The following is an 18,403-nucleotide window of genomic DNA, read 5'->3' as shown; positions in this document are numbered from 1 at the left end:
TCTACTTAAGGCCAGTGAGCGTACTGAACAGGATATAAAGCGTTTAACTTTGGAAAAGATGTAATAGCTTGAAATAGATTTGTGCTGAGATCATGTAGATCCTGTAATTGAATTTCAGGTTTTAGTAATTTTTCTATCACACATTCCGTGAAATTCCATGTTGATATGCATTATACTTGTGTTTTAAGAGTCTAAACAGATGTTATCAGATCTCATAGATCAGGTTAGGTAGAGAAATGGTTCTTCAGCCAGCACAGGCTGCCCTGTGCGTGGTATTGTGCAGAGTCAGGGATTGGTCCTTTTGTTGGTTGAGTTTATGTGATGCAAGCCTGTGCTATTATGTTTGGAGTGAAAGTTCTTCTGATTTGATTGTCAGCTGCTGAGGAGCTTGACATGGAAAATGAGTTTTTATTACCACCTGTTTTTGGAGAAGAATATGAGGAACAGCCTAGACCTCGATCTAAAAAAAAGGTATGAATCGTGATGGTGTTCTTGTACTCATATCACATCTGTGCGAGTAGTGAGCTTCAGTTGTACACCAGAATATGGGAAGATACTTCCTTTTCCAGGATTAAAATGGCTTAAAGGTAAAGTTTTTATTACTTCATTTCTAAGTAAAGGATCTTCTGTTGTACCTTCATAGAAGAGTGAGTATCATTGCAACTTAGCTTTTATTTTTAATTTTTATCTTGATTAAAGGCTGACATACTTTCTACAAAAGTAAATTCACTACTTTTACAGCAGTTGATACTGTTTTCCCCCCTGTGACTTTTGGTGAGGCTGGGGTTCACAGTTGGTTATGTTTGGTCTCTGTGAAGCCTTCTAGCACATAGGAAGATGTGCTGGAGAATTCAGTCATTCAGGGCTCTCAGACCTAAACAAACGAACAGGTATCATTGTTCTGAAAGTTTTAGTAACAACTTGCTGTATTTCTGGTTTCCAACATAAAGCAAGATCTAAATAAAAGAAAAAGATGACTTTGACGAATTTCTCCATAAAGAAAGGAAAAATTGAAAGAGGAGTGAGACCTGTGGTAGGATGAAATGGGACTTTTACTTGACACCACGCACAGAAATGAACTCAGAGTGAGTCAGAGACCTGAATGTAAGAACTAGAACTCTGGGAAGAAAACAGAGGCCTAAATCTTGTTCAACTTGTGTCAGGCATAGTTTCTTAGATCTGACACCAAAAGCTCAGGAACAAGAGGGAAAATAGAAGAATTGGATTATATCCAAATTCCAAGTTTTTGTGTGGCAAACAGTACATCAGGGAAGCAGGAGGAACTGAGGTATTCCCTAAGGTGGAGCTTGGGAGAAGTTCTTTAGTTCTGTCTTACATAAATATTTGGAATCCTCTTACTTCAGATCTTTAGTTTATTATTTGTGTCTTTATTATCTCATCATCAGTCACTCTCACAGCAAAAGTTAATATGATTTTGTTATACAAAGTAATTTATGCACAAATACAGCATTCTTGGAGAGAGATTTCATGTTGTAGGTAGCTGTTCTCAAATCAGAAGTTCCAGTCAGCTCTCTGTAATATGCATTTGTTGAGAGATGGCTTACTTAAAGTCGTGAGATAAATAGGCTTAAGGAAGAGAAGATGTGACTATGGTGTTTCATGACCAGGGCACCAAGAGGAAGGCGGTGTCAGGGTACCAGTCTCACGACGACAGCTCTGACAATTCCGAGTGCAGCTTCCCTTTCAAGTACGCGTATGGGGTCAATGCTTGGAGACACTGGGTCCGGACGAGGCGGTTCGAGGAAGACCTTCTGGTGTTAGATGGGCTGACACCTCGTAAGTGCTCTGGTTCTGTCTTCACTGGTTCCTGTTTAAGATCAGGCTTTTTGTTATCCACCACCTTTGAATAGGATGACTGGAACTTAAAATACATTTGAATTCTTATAGAATAAAGTGATTTCAGGAGGTTTCTTAATCTTCAGACAGTAAAATTTCTTTTCTTAGCTAAGTCAGTGAAGTTGAAAGAGGATCTGCTCTCTCACACCACGGCTGAGCTGGACTACGGCCTGGCCCACTTTGTCAATGAGATCCGAAGGCCCAATGGGGAGAGCTACGCACCCGATAGCATCTACTATCTCTGCCTTGGAATTCAGGAGGTCAGTAATTCCACAGCTCTGAAATACAATGTTGTTAAGGAAGGTTGTTATGGCAGTGCTTCTAGAGAAAAATGTTTTCTTCTAAGATATCATGTAACGTAAGGATTTATTGGCTTACCAAGCAAGGCAAAGATAATTTACTTGAAATAGGGTTTTTGTTGTTCAGTTGCTAAGTTGTGTTATACTCTTTTCAACCCTGGGAACTGCAGCACACCAGGGTCCCTTGTCCTTCAGGATCTCTAGGAGTTTTCTCAAATTCATGTCCATTGAGTCAGTGTTGCTATCTAACCATCTCATCCTCTGCCATCCTCTTCTCCTTTTGCCCTCAGTGTCTGCCAACATTAGGGTCTTTTCCAGTGAGTTGGCTCTTTGCATCAGGTGGCCAAAGTATTGGAGCTTCAGCATCAGTCCTTCCAGTGAATATTCAGGGTTGATTTCCTTTAGGATTGACTGGTTTGATCTCCTTGCAGTCCATGGGACTCTCAAGAGTCTTCTCCAGCACAATTCCAAAGCATCAGTTCTTCAGCATTCAGCCTTCTTTATGGTCCAACTCTCATATCCATACATGACTACTAGAAAAACCATAGCTTTGTTGGCAAAGTGATGTCTCTGCATTTTAATAGGCTGTCTAGGTTTGTTGTAGCTTTCCTTCTAAGAAGCAAGTGTCTTTTAATTTCATGGATGCAGTCACTGTCCATAGTAATTTTGGAGCCCCGGAAAATAAAATCTTGTCACTGCTTTCACTTTTTCCTTTTCTGTTTTGCCATGAGGTGATGGGACCAGATGCCGTGATCTTAGTTTTTTTGTATGATGAGTTTCGAGACAGCTTTTTCACTCTCCTCTTTCACCTGCATTAAGAGGCTCTTTAGTTCCTCTTCACTTTCTGCCATTATAGTGGTATCATCTGCCTGTCTGAGGTTGTTGATATTTCTCCTGGCAGTCTTTAATTCCAGCTTGTGATTTATCCAGCCTGGCATTTCGCATGATGTACTCTGCATATGATTTAAATAAGCAGGGTGACAATATATATAGCCTTGACGTGCTCCTTCCCCAATTTTGAACCAGTCAATTGTTCCATGTCCAGTTCTAATTGTTGCTTCTTGACCCCCATACAGGTTTCTTAGGAGACAAGTAAGGTAGTCTGGTATTCCCGTCTCTTTCAGAATTTTCCACAGTTTGTTGTGATCCACATAATCAAAGGCTTTGGTGTAGTCAATGAAGCAGAAGTAGATGTTTTTCTGGAAGTCCCTTGCTTTTTCTGTAATCTAATGAATATTGGCAATTTGCTCTCTGGTTACTCTGCCTCTTCGAAACCCACCTTGTACATCTGAAAGTTCTTGGTTCACATTCTGTTGAAGCTTAGCTTGAAGGATTTTGAGCATAACCTTGCTAGCATGTGAAATGAGAGCAATTGTATGATAGTTTTAACATTCTTTGGCATTGCCCTTCTTTGGGATTGGAATGAAAACTGACCTTTTTGAAAATACTAGGGAATTGTAAAGGATTTTCTTAGCTGCTCTGTGTATAGTTTTGTATACTTTTACTTCCACCATTGGTTTATTTTTTATGCATCTTAGGTGATTTCTAATGGATTTTCAACATGCATCTTCAGTGACTTATTATCGCCCTTCATATCTTCGTGCCCCATTACATACATGACACTCTAGTGTTGTGTATGGTCCTGGTTCCCACCTCCCAGGCTTTGTGCTCGTCCCATGTTTCCCTTATACTTTATTTTTACTCATTGGAGATGGACTTTGGTGTTTACATCATTCTTTAACAACTCTCACTGTTAAGGATTGTCATAGGAAGCGATAAGATTCATAAGTTTGCACTGACTTGAGGAGAGTGGAGCATAGAGAGCCTCTTGGGCTGCTCAGCGAGGCCATCACAGGTGTGGGAAGCCAGCCCCCGCCCCGAGCCTCAACCTGCGTCCCCTCGACCCTGTATGTAGTAGTGGAGCCACCTGCTGTGTTCTTACCTGACAGACTGACAGCTCTCATCCTCTTACATCCTGAGTTCTTAGGTGTATACCTCAGCTTGGAGTGTTTTCAGGAACAGATTAATTGGTAACTTAACGTTTCTTTCATTTTCTAAGTATATAGATAAAGATAATTTCCGATTTTATAAGTGTGCTAATAGACATATAAGGCGTTTATTTTTTTCTTAGGAAATAAAGAGTATAAGTGATATACAATTAGTTGATTCTCCTTCAAGGTGTGTTTTTTTTTTTTTTTTTTTTCAGTACTTGTGTGGTAGTAATCGAAAAGACAACATATTTATTGATCCAGGATACCAGACATTTGAGCAAGAATTGAATAAGATACTCCGAAGTTGGCAACCAAGCATACTTCCAGATGGTAATGCTCCTTTAAATACAGTAGCAGTGACTTTCTGCTGGGATCTCCTTGTTTTTATAGAAAGTGTGGCTAAAATTAAGAAATAATTTAAATTAGAGAGTACTTATTTATGAATGTATCAGATCATCCTTTGTTGAATTAGAACTGAATGTGATTGATAACTAGTGTTTATGAAGAACTTTGTGATAAATGTGACTCAGTTTCTCTAGAATAAGAAATAAACTGGATGTTTGTTTCTCAAGCCCTTTAGTAGAGATTCTGATATAAATTTCTCTTAGAAACCTGTTTTAGACGTATAAAGAAAACTTGTTTGAATGGAAATGACCTATTTTTTTTCAGGATTTCTACAGATTTAAATCCCCTTCTGACCACAGTCTGCTCGTCACCTGGAAGACCAGGAGCAGACCCCAGGCCTGGCCCCAGGGTCTAATTGTGTAGTGTGTTATGGTTCTGGCTCTGTGTTGTTTCAGAGCCATGTAGGGGATGCTGAAATTCATTCTAGTTGCCCTGGAGTGAATGGAGGATTGGATTAGGTTTGTTCTTGAATTAACTATCTGTTCCTAGACGGTTACAGGAAAACTGTTTATTGTAATTCTTTAAAAATATTTCTCTCTATTTAAGGGTCAATATTTTCTCGAGTTGAAGAAGATTATCTGTGGAGGATAAAACAGCTAGGATCACACTCTCCAGTAGCTCTTCTGAACACCCTGTTCTACTTTAACACTAAGTATTTTGGCCTGAAAACAGTGGAACAGCACTTACGGCTTTCCTTTGGCACTGTGTTTAGGCACTGGAAAAAAAACCCTTTAACCATGGAAAATAAAGCCTGTCTTCGGTACCAAGTGTCTTCCTTGTGCGGAACAGATAGTGAAGGTAGTGTAACCGGTCTCTTTTGGGATTGGCTGTGGCAGGGATAGCTGCTTCTTGCCTGACTGGAGGCCACATAGGTCCCTTGTTAAGAACTCAAGGACTGTCGCTTCCATAAGATAAGACAGCCCATGTCGTGTTAAAATTAGGAATTACCAGAAGCCACAGCTTCTGGCTCTGAGCACACCCGGTCCCGTCCTTTGGTGTAAGAGCAGTGGGAGTGAACACAGTGAGTCGGGTCACCTTTCTTGAAGGCTGGTCGTAGAGAGTTTATGTCGGGTCACCTTTCTTGAAGGCTGGTCGTAGACAGTTTATGTGATTTTTATTTCTTAAGATAAAATTACTACTGGAAAAAGAAAACATGAAGATGATGAGCCAGTATTTGAACAAATTGAAAATACAGCCAATCCTTCTAGATGTCCTGTGAAAATGTTTGAATGCTACTTGTCTAAGAGGTGAGTATTTATGATACTTGATTTTTTTAAATGGTAGCAACAGTTAGGTGCTGTGAATTTATCAGAGGTGACTTTTTTTCATTGATCCTTTTTAAAATTTTTCTCTTTTCTTATTTCAATTATGTTTTTAGTCCTGTTATAAAGCACCCAGCTTGTATCTCTTAAGCATATGTTAAGAAATTGCTCTCTACTAAGGAAGTTATTGCTGTTGTAGAGGGTGAGACAGTAAACAGTGTAAAGTTTGGGGGCTGTGAGTCTCTCTTGCAGCCAGTGAAATTTTTAGAGATCACAAATTATTTTATGCTTGTTCATTATTTTATATATGTACCCTCTAATTTTTAAAAGGTAAACATGAACTCAGAATGTATTTTCTTAGGTAATCAGTTTTATAAACTGTCCCCAGGTTAGCTGTCAAGAACCATAAAAACAGTAATGTCACCTCTAGGATGATTATTTTTAATAATTAGTATTTCAGGTGGTTTTGGGTAGCCCTCTGTGGCTACACCAGTATTTGGATCTTCCAGTCATATTTTATTCTGTCTCTGGAACTGGGATGAATCTTGAAGTATTATAATTGGCAGTGCTTTACTTGTTTAATGGCAGTATTAAAATAATGATTAAAAATAATGTTTCTATCGATGATGTCTTGGTTTCAGTGAAATACAGAATTTAAATTATGGTGGGAAAATACTCTTATTATAGAAATTAACTTTCAGAATGTCTCAAGTGATAGAATATTTAATGTAGTTAATCATGCATGTGGTCTGCCCATGTAATGTGGTAATGGTAGCAGAATTATTCTTAAAATAAAAAAATAAGTTGTGAGGAATTTTGTATACATACTGTGAAATTGACTTTCTTCTTTCTTCCAAAGTCCACAGAATCTTAATCAGAGAATGGATGTTTTTTATTTGCAACCAGAATGCTCTAGCTCTGCAGACAGCCCTGTCTGGTACACGTCCGCCTCACTGGACCGAAACACCTTGGAAAACATGCTCGTACGGGTTCTTTTAGTAAAAGATATTTATGATAAAGACAATTACGAACTGGATGAAGACACAGACTAAAAAAAGGAAGGATTCAGAAGCAGTCAGGATAACAGCGTTAGGCAGTCATGCTGCTAGATCTTCATTATGGAAACATTTCAGGTTTACTCCTCCTGTTCTGGGTTTTGTAGCAGTGCACCCACACCGGGTACTACCATGTAAATAATCTGTGAGTGAAGTTGCCATTATTCTATGTAGTGGTTTTAGGATACTTACAAATACATTCAAATTCTTTTTTTTTTATTATTATTTATTTGATTAGGTATGTTTGTAACTTTTTACATTACAAAATATGAATGAGAATGTGCCATGTATAATTTTTTCTTGTAGTAAGAAACATCCATATTGCACCACTCTGCTGTTGCAAAGCTTCCTGGAAAGGGGGCTCTTCTGCTGGGTTTCTGACCGAATGGTTGTGTGTGGGGAGCACCTACTAAAAGTTTAGAACTTGCAGTGTCTTTCAGAATTTTTAAAATAAACTGTAAACTAATGGGCTGGGGTTTTTGTTTTGTTTTTCTGGGGGTTTTGTTTGTTTGATTTATGCTTTAGTTCCTAAAGCCTTACAAGCTTATGTAGAGAGATACCATCTTTTGTACCAAAAACAGATGAGGGAATGCTGTTGATCCTGGTGTGGATGCTGGTGAACTGTTATGTGAGTCCATACTGCAGGCCGACCTCTCTGTTCCCTGTATTAAAACCTTGGTGTCCTTTCCTCACTGGTGGCTTTCTGTAGCATCCCAAGCAATAATAATTATATATATATATATATATATACACACACACACACATATATACATATACACACTTGTATATATATGTGTGTGGGTGTATGTGTGTACATTCATGTACACACATACACACATATAAAAGATGATGTTAATATGTCCTAGAGACATTTTCTTTGTAAAAACATCTGATGAAAATATAAAATTCTGTTTTTTATGTCAACCCTAAGCACCCCTTCACTATATAGGCATTGGTTTTCCTCTGCCCTTGAGGACACAGATCACGTTTGGGTCCCTGGATAGGACTCTGTAGCTTTAAAACTTTATGAAGATTCTTGTACCTGCCCTCATGCTAGGTAAAATTATGTTCAGAAATGCCACTCCTGAGACCGTCGTCATGGAAGAGAGTGAGTTGAAATAAGATAGGAGCCGTTTCACTCTGAGGATTAGCAGTACAATGACTCTGCCAGTTCAGGTGATTGGAGGGCAGAGAAGGAGACTGGATCAAGTGTATCTCGAAGGAAATCACGTTCCATGTTAGACTGTTTGGCTTTTACATTTTAATTACTTCTTATAGAAGATTGCATTAAAAAACTTTATACTGCCGCATGTTGATTTATCCATTCAGACCTTTTCTTTTAGAACAAGGAAGTTTATATAAAATCGTACTGTCTATACTGAGGAAGTGCCAACTGTGATTATCTTGAAGAAATCCTTTGGCTGACTTCATAGAGCTTGAGTGTTATCACATGGTCTTGTTTCCAGTTCCTGAGTCACTTCAGTGATGTTCATTATTAAAACTGTTTGGGGGAAATTGGGCTACTTTCCACAGTGGTTAAGCAGTGTCTACACATCCCTTAAACATTTCTCTCTTCCTTGGGATAAATGTTAGCATTCAGAAAAAAGTCTCCTCAGTCATGATTTGGGAAATTTCACGAGTGTATTCAGCTGTATATTTAAGCAATAATTAACAAATATTTTTGACGTAGAAATTACTCTGTAAGGTTCTAACTTGTTTTATAAAGTTTGAATAACATTTCTGTCCCTTAACTGGTTTTATATTTGTGGATTTGATAGATTGACAGCAAATCTGATATTACTTAAAAAGATATAGATTGCTCATTGTTTAATGAAGTAGGTAACATTTACAATAACAAAAATTTTCTCATCCTCACCTTTTTAAGAACTACAGCTTTAAGCACTTTTCCTATAAACACATGTTGATTAAAGGTGATTAATCCTAACCATCTTTTGTTCTTTGAGGTGGTGCAGTATTCCACCCAGAGCAATAACGTTTTCCCTAAATGTCACCTCATGTGTGTTTTACCAAACGCCATACATCCTGCTGTGGCCCCACTATTCATAGCACCTTGTCTTGCTATTTTCTTTCTCTTTATTGTGAAAAAGGCTTCCCCCTTTTCTCAACAGAAATGTCCGCATAGTTCTGATGTGGATACGATTGAGGATTTAGAACTTCTGTCTTTGTCTTGACTGCAGTCCAAGGACTGGTTAACGTGACTCTCAGGAGCAAAAGAATAAAATAATCCTATTTTGTGAGGACTGTTTGTTCTGTGAAACCACTTCATCTGGAGCACATTTTGTTGCTTCCTGGACCTCCTTGGTATGTGGTCCTACATGACCGTGAGAAAGGGGCAATGAAATGATAGTTCATTTTGCTCCTCAGTGGTTCTGATGACAGTGCCCTACAACTATAACGTGGTTGCCTTCAGATTGCTGTTGGAGATGCTCTGTTTTTCTGTTCTAAAGAAGATTTTGCCATTTAAAATGAATTAATGAAAAAAATTTTATTCATATTGAGAAAAGTGAATTTCCCATGCAAAATTGAATCTTCATTAACGCTTTTCTTTTTATTTAGACTTCTAACTGTATTGGGTAATGTAAGATATTAAAGGACTTTGCTAGGTAAGAAACTCAACTCTTCTTTTGGCCATAAACAGTACATTATTTTAAATAGTACCTAATGTTTCTCTGCTGTGTGGAGCTTTTACCAGCGGATTAGACACACTGAGACAGGGAGAGGAGGCTGTGAATTGTGTTGTGCGTCACACATCTGTTACTGCCTCCTAATGGGGTCTCGTTCTGTCCTGGGCGACTGTGGCTTGTGGTTAGGTGGTTGTATGTGCACCATGTTAAGGGTCACAGTGATGCAGACGTGATAACATTGTACAGTTTTGGTTTGTACTACTCTTAATACCGGTCCATTTAACCTGAGATCTTAAATGTCTTGCAGTCTTAAATACATTTCCAGAATGTACTATTACACACATATCACTTATGTTCCCACGTAAACACTGCCTGCACGGTCATCTTGTTTCCCTCAAGCAATATGGTCATGAAAGTGCGTGTGAAAATGTTTTTTAGAGAGTAAATTTCTTTAATTAAATTATAATACAGTTGGATTTTCCCCCTCAATAAGCCCCATACTCATTTTTAGAGCAGTTCTTTGGATTTCAGTTATTCCATTCTGCTATGTTCTTAGAAATAGACAGTTGTTAATGGTTTTTTCCCCCAATATTAAGTACTTTTTTTTTTTTTTTTTTGCCATTCCTGAGAATAACATATTTGAAAATGATACCACTATAACAAAATCTTACAGATTAGAATTTGATGTCCAGAACAGGTTAACTGTGTCAGTCTGAGTAGAAACACTTAAAATGGTGTCTCAGTTTGTACTTCCCCCCACCTCGTTACTTAGAAGCTAGATCTTAGAGAGGTACTGCAAGTAAATTGCTGTTACTACCTGAAAATGATACTGGACAAGAGAAAGTTCTTAATATCTGTACACATAATGTCCTAATTCATTACTGAGTTAAACAGTCCATGAATTTAGGCCTTTTGAGAAGAAAAGAACGAAAGAGAAACCAAGATTTAATCTGTGAATAAAGTGTATATTAGGAATAGAACCAGAGGGGCCCACAGACCCTGTGGGTATACCATTGGAGGTCCCTGTTTTTGTTGAATGAAGCAGATGTAGATCCTGCCGGGGTCCAGAGGAAGAGCAGTCGGCTCCGGGAATAAATAAAGGACCAGGTCCTTTATTCTGTCTGGGTCTCAGTTTATTTGTAAAATGACGGCTTTGCCTTGGATTTTTGATTGTGGAATTTCAAATTAAGTATGGTTAATATTATACTTAAGAGACTTTGTATTAAATTTTTGCAGATTTATGTTTGCATCCATATGATTTATTTAGCAACATGTTTTTTTGGAGAGTGGAGTGATCTCTCCTAAGATAGCCTGAACATAAAGGGCATTAGACCTAGTTTTGTGAATCCTGTTACTGTTAGATAATCCCATGGAAATTCATTATCACAAAACCTAAACCACAGATCTTCATTTCATATTTTCTCTGTGCCAGAGAGCTACTGCGAACTATGGTAGTTAGGAAGAGAAAGTAAAAGATGAAGTTAGGGTTCCAAAGGTTACAATTATGAGGGTGAACAAGATATACTTGTAAGGATATTGAATTCCTGAGGAGCACTAGGGAACGTATCCATGATAGTTTAAAGCAGAGATGGTGGATACTTGGAAATCGTCTGATAGTCTGTTAAGATCTAGTGTAGTCTTCATAGACGTCATAGACTTCAGCCACCACCTGTAGTTTATTTAGATTCCTGTAATCTTGACATTGCTCATGACTCTGTAGCAAGTGGTCAGGAGCCGTTACAGGTTAGTTTAATGGTTCCATTTTGGTGGCATCCCTGCTCACCTGTGGGTTCCAGACCAACTTGTAACAGTGCTTAGAGGGGCAGCTAGCGCTGGTGAGTCAGAGGCGATACCAAACCATGGAACCACATGCAACTAAGGTAACCGCTTCTAGGTTGTGTGATGTGCATGGAACACATAAGATCCAGTATATTGCGTCAACCACTGAGCATTTATTTCATAGCAGTTGGTCACCAGTGTGCTGTTCATAGCCCTGTGTGCGAGATTCAAGTTTTCCATTTTGATTATGTCTGTGCTTCTAAGCTGCTGTCAGCAGGTGGCAGTAGTGTGCAGCCCCAGGCTTCAGTTGCTCTTTTTTGTTTATACAACTGTAAATATACTGTACCTCTTTATCGGAAATTCTTGGGGATTTAGGATCCAGAATTTTCTTTAAAAAAATGTGCCATGGGACTTCCCAGGAAGTCCAGTGGTTAGGACTCAACACTTCCAATGCAGAGGGCACAGGTTTGATCGCTGCTCAGGGGACAAAGATCGTGCATGCAGGGCCGAAAGTACAAAAGACTTTTGGGGTCTCAGAGTTGCTGATGAGGGATTGCAGGTCTGTAATAAAAGTAATGGCAGATCTACTGTTTTCATTCAATGAAACACCTAGTATTTTTTTTCTCTTGTGTTGCTCAGTTGGATAGAGGTAATGGAAAGCTTTCTGTAAAATTTGCCTATTGAAAATGGCAGGGAACAGGCATAAATACAGTGGGAGTTGTAGAACCATCATTGAATTCTGAAGCTTAAGAACAACTGCTTTTATTTTCCTTTTTCCTCAGAAATTGTAGCATGACTGTTCTGCTCAAAAGCCTTTTTTGAGTGGCTCATGTTATGTCCCAGAGCTGTTTATTCATCCAGCACACACACTCAAGTGACTATTATTCTCTCAGGTGCCCTAAGCAAGGTGCTGGGAACACAGTACCTCTCCTCAAAAGATGTCTACCTGGGGAGAAGGGAAAGTGTGATGGAATACCAGAATAAGATGGAGCCATGGGCCTTACTGAACACGACCACCTGTATTAAACAATAAAATTTAATAGGTCAAGTAATTTATACAGACTGCTCTTAGCCCAGCTTTCTGACCCTGACTGTAGGCCAGGCCAGGTCTCTACTGTGCTATTGGCTTCCCAGCTGCCAGCCGTGGTTGTGGCCCCCCAGGTTCCCGAGGGAGCCGCGGGGCAGGGGCAGGTGTCTCACCAGAGATAAGGTCACAGGCAGAGGTGAGTGTGCATCCTGGCTCCACCCCCAGCACCTAGAAAAACCCTGCACAGGGAAGGTGTTCATAAACATTTGTTGAGTGAATTATTGATTGTAAGCACTTTTAAAGTCAAGCACCTAGAATGTGACCTGTGGGAAGGATGACCCACCATCCATGAAATAGCACCTGCTTTGGGTAAGTAGCACCTGCTTTGGGTTCACCTCTGAACGCTGGTCTGCATCTCCAGGAGTCAGTCTGATTGGCCCTGTGTTCATTCTCTGGAGCTGCTGGTTGCCCGTGACCATCCGTCTATGAGGGCTGAGGGAGTTGAGATGTAGGTCTTGGTGGTTCATAGTTATGTTCAAAATAGAAATACTTAGACGTCACTAGTGAAGCGTAAAAGGCAGATTTCTGATCTGTCTCCAGGAGGTTGATTTAGTAGATTCAGAGTGGGTCCCAGAGAGCTGCATTTTTTACACCTGGGTTCAAAACCCAAGACCTACAGTCACAAAGACCTCACTAACATTTCCTTTAGAAGAGATGGAAGAGAAGCCAATACAGGCATTTTTCTTATGAAAATTGTTTTGTACTTGTGTATTGGAACATATGCTTTTCAAAGTTTGAAAGCGTCCCTTTGGGAAGCCAAGAGGAAGCCTACGTTTGTGGAAGGACTCGTTAACTGGAGTCTCCGGTTCACTTAGTCGAGCTCCAGAGAACTGTGAACTATTGCAGACACAGCTTTTACCTATTGCCGTAACCAAGGGGCATGTGGCTCATTTGAGATGGGCCTTTTCTCTGCCTGTTTCCATAACTTTGAGGATATTGTTTCTCAAGAGTGGCCGTGGGGATGAGCTGAATAGTCACTGGCCTCCTTTCTGTGGGGAAGCACATAGAGTGGTGTTGACACCAGCTCAGTAAGGGGTGCAGCTGGGCCCCTTTAGGTCTTGTGGGCAGTGTGCCCCTTCACCCCTGCTGGTCCCTTCTGGTCTACCCCAGTCATCTGGGAGCTGCTGCTGTTGCTAGAACAAGTATTTTGTGAGCAGATACCCGGGCAGGAGTAAAGACAGCTGCGGAACATTCGAAGGTGGGGAGACAGACGGGGCCACAAACAGCCCCCATCCCCCCCTCCCCCACTGCTCTATCCACTCACTGTTTCCATTTCCAGACCTTTTCCTCTCACATCTCTTATACTTTCCCCCATTCTTAAACTCAGAGGTCAGCAAACCCATGTAAATAGGACCAGAGGGTCAATATCTCAGGCAATGTGGAGCATAGTGTGTAGGTACTTAGGAGAAAATTTTCCACACATTTTTTACTGACAAAATTCAAAATATAATTGAGAACAAGATTTCCTAACAGCTACAATGAGGGGGATGGAAGGTTTTGGGGGAGTGCCCACCTTGCTTAGTTGGGTTTCAAAGTCAGTGGTTCACTATCATCAAAGTTGATTGCAAAATTCATCTGTTAGGTTTCATGTATTTTATTTTGGGGGTAAGTGCTCTTAAAAAAAAAAATCTGGCTGTGCTGGGTCATAGTTGCAGTATGTGGGATTCAGTTCCCCAACCAGGAGTTGAACCTGGGCCCCCGACATTGGGAATGTGGAGTCACAGCCACTGGACTTCCAGAGAAGTCCCCTAGGCTTTGTGAGCCTCTTAATAGTTTTGGTGCATGTTCTTTTTTTTTTCAACCTTTTAAAAACGTAAAGCCATTCTTAGCCCACAGGGTATATAGACGCAGGCTGTGGACCAGATCCAGGCTGTGGGTTGCTTTATGGCCCTCTCTATGAGCAACTGTAGGGTAGCTGTGTTATTACTTCACTTTTCAGATGGAGAAGCTGATGAACAAAGGCCCAATAACTTAGCGAGCTCAGCACCCAGGAGGTGACAGAACCAGGGTTCCCATGGGCAGCTCCAGACACCACGTCACTCTACTATGGTGTCCAGATGCCGAACCTATCCAACAGAGCTAGTGATTTATGCCCCAGCATCTCAGTTGGAGGAGCAAGGTAGCCTGAAGATAGGGTGTAGGAGTGACCCCACAGACTTAGAGCCCTCCAGGCTCCTCTGTCCATGGAATATTCCAGGCAGGGATACTGCAGTGGGTTGCCATTCCCTTCTCCAAGGGATCTTCCTGACCTGGGGATCGAACCCAGGTCGCCAGCACTGTGGACAGATCCTTTACCATCTGAGCCACCAGGGATGCCCCGGTATGTGGTTTAAGAGTCTGTAAAAGAAGCCATTCCCCTGCAGTGCACTTTCCCCACACCCATGGGGTCTGGAGGTTTAGGGGAGGGTGAGACCCAGGGCCTCAGGCACCATGTGTGACAGGTGGAGGCTGGAGGGAGACCTGGTCTGGTGCCCAGAAGGCTAGAGGGCAGGCTAGCCCAGGATGGGAGGCAGAGATCCCAGTGTGCACCGTGAGCTGTCCCTGAACCTGGCAGGAGCCTCCACTTGTGTCTGCAGCCTGCTGTCAGGTGTCTTCTCATTCTAGAGCAAGGATGGAAGCTTTCAACAGGGAAGATGGACATCAGAATAAAAGGAAGGTGGAAGGAGAAACTGCAGTGGAAGACGAAGAAAACTGGAAGTGATGTTCAAGGAAAGATAAACACAGTAAACAGAGGCTATGGAAAAGGAATGTAAGACAAGAAAAGAAAAATATTGGAAATATCAAGTAAATAACAAGTTTGAGAAGATTTTCATAAAGTCCTGTAAGAAGATGAAGAAAGGCAAAGAGAAGAAAACTCAAGGTTCAGGAGGTGCAACGTGAAACAGGCAGACTTCCAGAAAGAATAAAATGCAGGGGAGGAAGAAGGAGCAGGTCACCCCGGGTGAAAGGGCCCCCAGCCCACAGAGTGATTACTTCAGGGACTCAGACCAAGACACAATGCTGGGAAAAAATCTGCATGTGAAGAAAAGGTTCTAAAGGGTTCGCCAGAGGCAGAATAAAAAAAAAAAAAAACACAAGCTAGGGAGTGCGAGTGTCATCAGGCTTTTTAACAGCAGTGCTGCGAGTTAGAAAACGATGCCCCAGTGCCTTTAAGATTCCAACAAAAAAATGATTATTCCAGTTTGGAATTCGTTATCTCAAACTACCAGGATGTGTTCAGATATAAAAGTTCTCAGAGAGTTTACCTCTTAGGTGCATTTGTCAAGGAGTGACTCTTCCCAAAGTGAGGTGACTGAAGGAAAGGGAGACATGGGTCCAGGGACAGGACGGGAGGGAGCATTGAATGGAGGTGGAGGATCAGGACCGGGTGATCTCTGCCGGGAAATTTCGGACCCGCACCCTTCCCTTTGCGATATCGCTGTGGGGCCTGGCGGAGGGAGAGGAGGGAAGGGGCTGGCGCCTCTTAAATTTAAGGCTTCAGGCCACCAGGGTTCTAGGAAACCTCAGTGTTGGCCCCTAACCCACCGCTGTCCCCAGCAGACCACGGGCGCACCAGGTCCACCCGGGTGGGATGGGCAGTCTCCCTCCATCCTGGCGACAGCAGCTGGTCCCCACCACCCCCACTCCCCCCATGGTTGCATACTTAAGAGTCATCTTTTATGGCATCCTACTCCAGTATTCCTGCCTGGAGAAGCCCATGGATAGAGGAGCCCGGCGGGCTAGTTTGTGGGGTCTCAAAAGAGTAGGACAGGAGTGAGCGACTCAGCACACATGCACTTGAGCCTCAGCTGGAGCGTGAATATTAATTCGCTGTTTTTCGTGCGAAGTCAAGGTGCGCCCCTTCCTCACCTGGGTCGTGATTTCGCCCCAGAGAGGAACCAGGTGTGTCCGGGGTTGCTCGTGGGTCCCAGCCGCCCGTCCCCCAACCAGGGCGCACCTGGGGCTGCAGGGGGCGGGGGTGCACAGCAGTCCTCGCGGAGTCCCCGCGGTCACACAGGACTGACTGCAGAGAGACAGATGGATGGGGAAGGAGAGGGACCGGGGCGCGGGGCAAGTCTGCAGTCAGGGACTCCTGTCTCGTGCTCAGTGGGCGGGGGGAGGGCGTACGCCTTTCTCCCGCGGTTCCGCAGACCCCCGAGCCCGAGTCTGGCTGAGCGGTGGACAAAGCGCTGTGTTCGGGGGCCGAGGCTCCAACAGCGTGATCCTGGGTAGAGTCACCATCTGGGAGGCGCTAGGCGGCCGGCGAGGGGGTGGTTTGCGCCGGGGGTGGGGCTGCTTTTGCGCCAAAGAGCCGGCGTGAGGTCCTCGGATGCTGGGGGTCCCGGATGCGCGGGGTGCCCAGATCCGCGGGTCCCTGGATGCTGGGGTCCCGGATGCGCGAGGCTCCTGGATACAACGAATGCTGGGGATCTCAAACGCTGGGGGTCCCGGATGCCCGGGGTCCTGGGTACGCGGAGCACCTTGCTCTGGTGTGGCCCGGATTGGCCACAGAGCTCACTGGTTCCTCAGAGCAGGCCGCGAGGGGCGGGCTGAGCGCGCTGCTGGCACGGTTTCCACACAATCTTTTTAAAACATCTGATTGCTCGTTTTTTAACGGGGTTGCTGACCCAGAAGTGGCAGCGACTCGAGAGGCCTGGATGGAGTACCAGCCACTCTGAGGTCCGCCGGGGAGGCCTTGGTTTGTACCCAGTCGGCAGACAGGATCCTCTAGAGGCGACAGGGCATCCGTGCCGTGTCGCTTCTCCCGGGGGCTTCCCACCAGATGGCTCAGGTCAGCCGCACCTGCTGCCCCTTCTGCAAAGTCCATCTTTCTCCGCCTGGTTCCGTTCTGGTCGTGTTTTGTGCCTGTAGACTGCGCCCCCGCCCCCATCACAGGCGGGCCGGCCCCCACTTCCCACCCCAGTACAGAGGAGGGGCTAGCCTTGCAGCCACGCTTGGGCACAGTGGGTGCTGAAGGGCGGCCCTTGTTACTATTATTACAGGATGTCGACTGACAAAATTCATACAAAATTTCAGTTGACAAGCTGCAGAAGGAAAATCATGCCCTTTCCCCAGAACTTGAAAGAAAGAAAAAAAAAAATCTGTATTAAAGTACTAGCTGTTGTCTGGGGACCTGTCTAGGTACACTTGAGCTCACTCCTTTGGGTGAAAAAACTGTGTTCTGACAACCTGGTAGCTGGTGAAGCAGCTCCAGGCCCCACAGTTTGGAAGTCTTGTGTTTGTTGGTTGGGCACATTCACACACGCACACACACACACATGACCTGGTGTGCCAGAAGGGACCAGGTTTACCCGCTGGCAACATGGGGGACATTTCCAGTGACACGGGGGAGTATGAGTCAGGAAAGAAGCAGGTCACCTTTGTAACTGAAGTCAGCTTTGTGGTAGATTATGTGGGTCCCTGCTAAGTCGTGTCCAACTCTTTGCTTCCCCACGGACTGTAGCCCAGTAGGCTCTCGGTCCATGACATTTCCCAGGCAAGAATACTGGAGTGTGTTGCCATTTCCTTCTCCAGGGGTCTTCCTGACCCAGGGATAGAACCTGAGTCTTCTGTATTGGCAGCTGGATTCTTTACTACTAGCACCACCAGGACAGATTATAGAAGCTCTCAAATCTAGATATTTGTGAAAAAGCAAACCTTCTGAAATAAGAGGTGTTTATTTAAATCCCCGTTTGTCTTTCTCCTTCTCCCCTAGCCTAGTGATGTGGCCCAGAACTCCACTTTGTTGAACTGAATCTCTGAAATAATCATGTGGTCAAACTTTCAGTCAGCATGCAACCGAAGGCCACAGCCACTCAGTGACCCTGTGGGGAGAGGCTGATGGATGCACTCGGTAACACTCAGGAAACAGGGGAGGAGGCAAAGAAGATTCTAGAGAGCTTTTTAGAGGTGGTAGAAAGTGACTACATTTTGGAATTAGGATGTGTAAGTAATGGCTTTCTGGACAATTCTCATTCTTTTTGGTAAATATTCTGCTTTAGACTTGAAAAAATATTTTGGGCCAGATTATTTTGTGGAAAGAA

At 43.0% G+C, this 18,403-nt stretch overlaps 1 protein-coding gene across 4 annotated transcripts in view; it reads left to right on the top strand.

Annotated features, from left to right (window-relative positions):
- ZMYM2 (zinc finger MYM-type containing 2) overlaps nt 1-7,335 on the top strand; it is a 62,764-nt gene extending 55,429 nt beyond the window's left edge. For 2 of the 4 annotated variants that reach the window (XM_019971532.2, XM_019971531.2), the window contains 7 exons: nt 377-471; nt 1,629-1,797; nt 1,966-2,117; nt 4,363-4,477; nt 5,099-5,350; nt 5,679-5,799; nt 6,674-7,335. In XM_019971532.2, coding sequence (XP_019827091.2) covers nt 377-471; nt 1,629-1,797; nt 1,966-2,117; nt 4,363-4,477; nt 5,099-5,350; nt 5,679-5,799; nt 6,674-6,866 — 1,097 coding nt within the window. In that variant the 3' untranslated portion in view covers nt 6,867-7,335. Of the gene's footprint in view, nt 1-376; nt 472-1,628; nt 1,798-1,965; nt 2,118-4,362; nt 4,478-5,098; nt 5,351-5,678; nt 5,800-6,673 lie in introns of those variants that run through there. The other 2 variants (XM_019971533.2, XR_011569763.1) reach the window with 2 other exon arrangements.
- Nucleotides 7,336-18,403: the final 11,068 nt, after the last annotated feature.

Source organism: Bos indicus, chromosome 12, assembly GCF_029378745.1.
Source record: "Bos indicus isolate NIAB-ARS_2022 breed Sahiwal x Tharparkar chromosome 12, NIAB-ARS_B.indTharparkar_mat_pri_1.0, whole genome shotgun sequence".
Classification (NCBI taxonomy): domain Eukaryota; kingdom Metazoa; phylum Chordata; class Mammalia; order Artiodactyla; family Bovidae; genus Bos; species Bos indicus.
The sequence above is the reverse complement of the archived record's forward strand: the minus strand, read 5'-3'. Positions and strand labels throughout refer to the sequence as shown.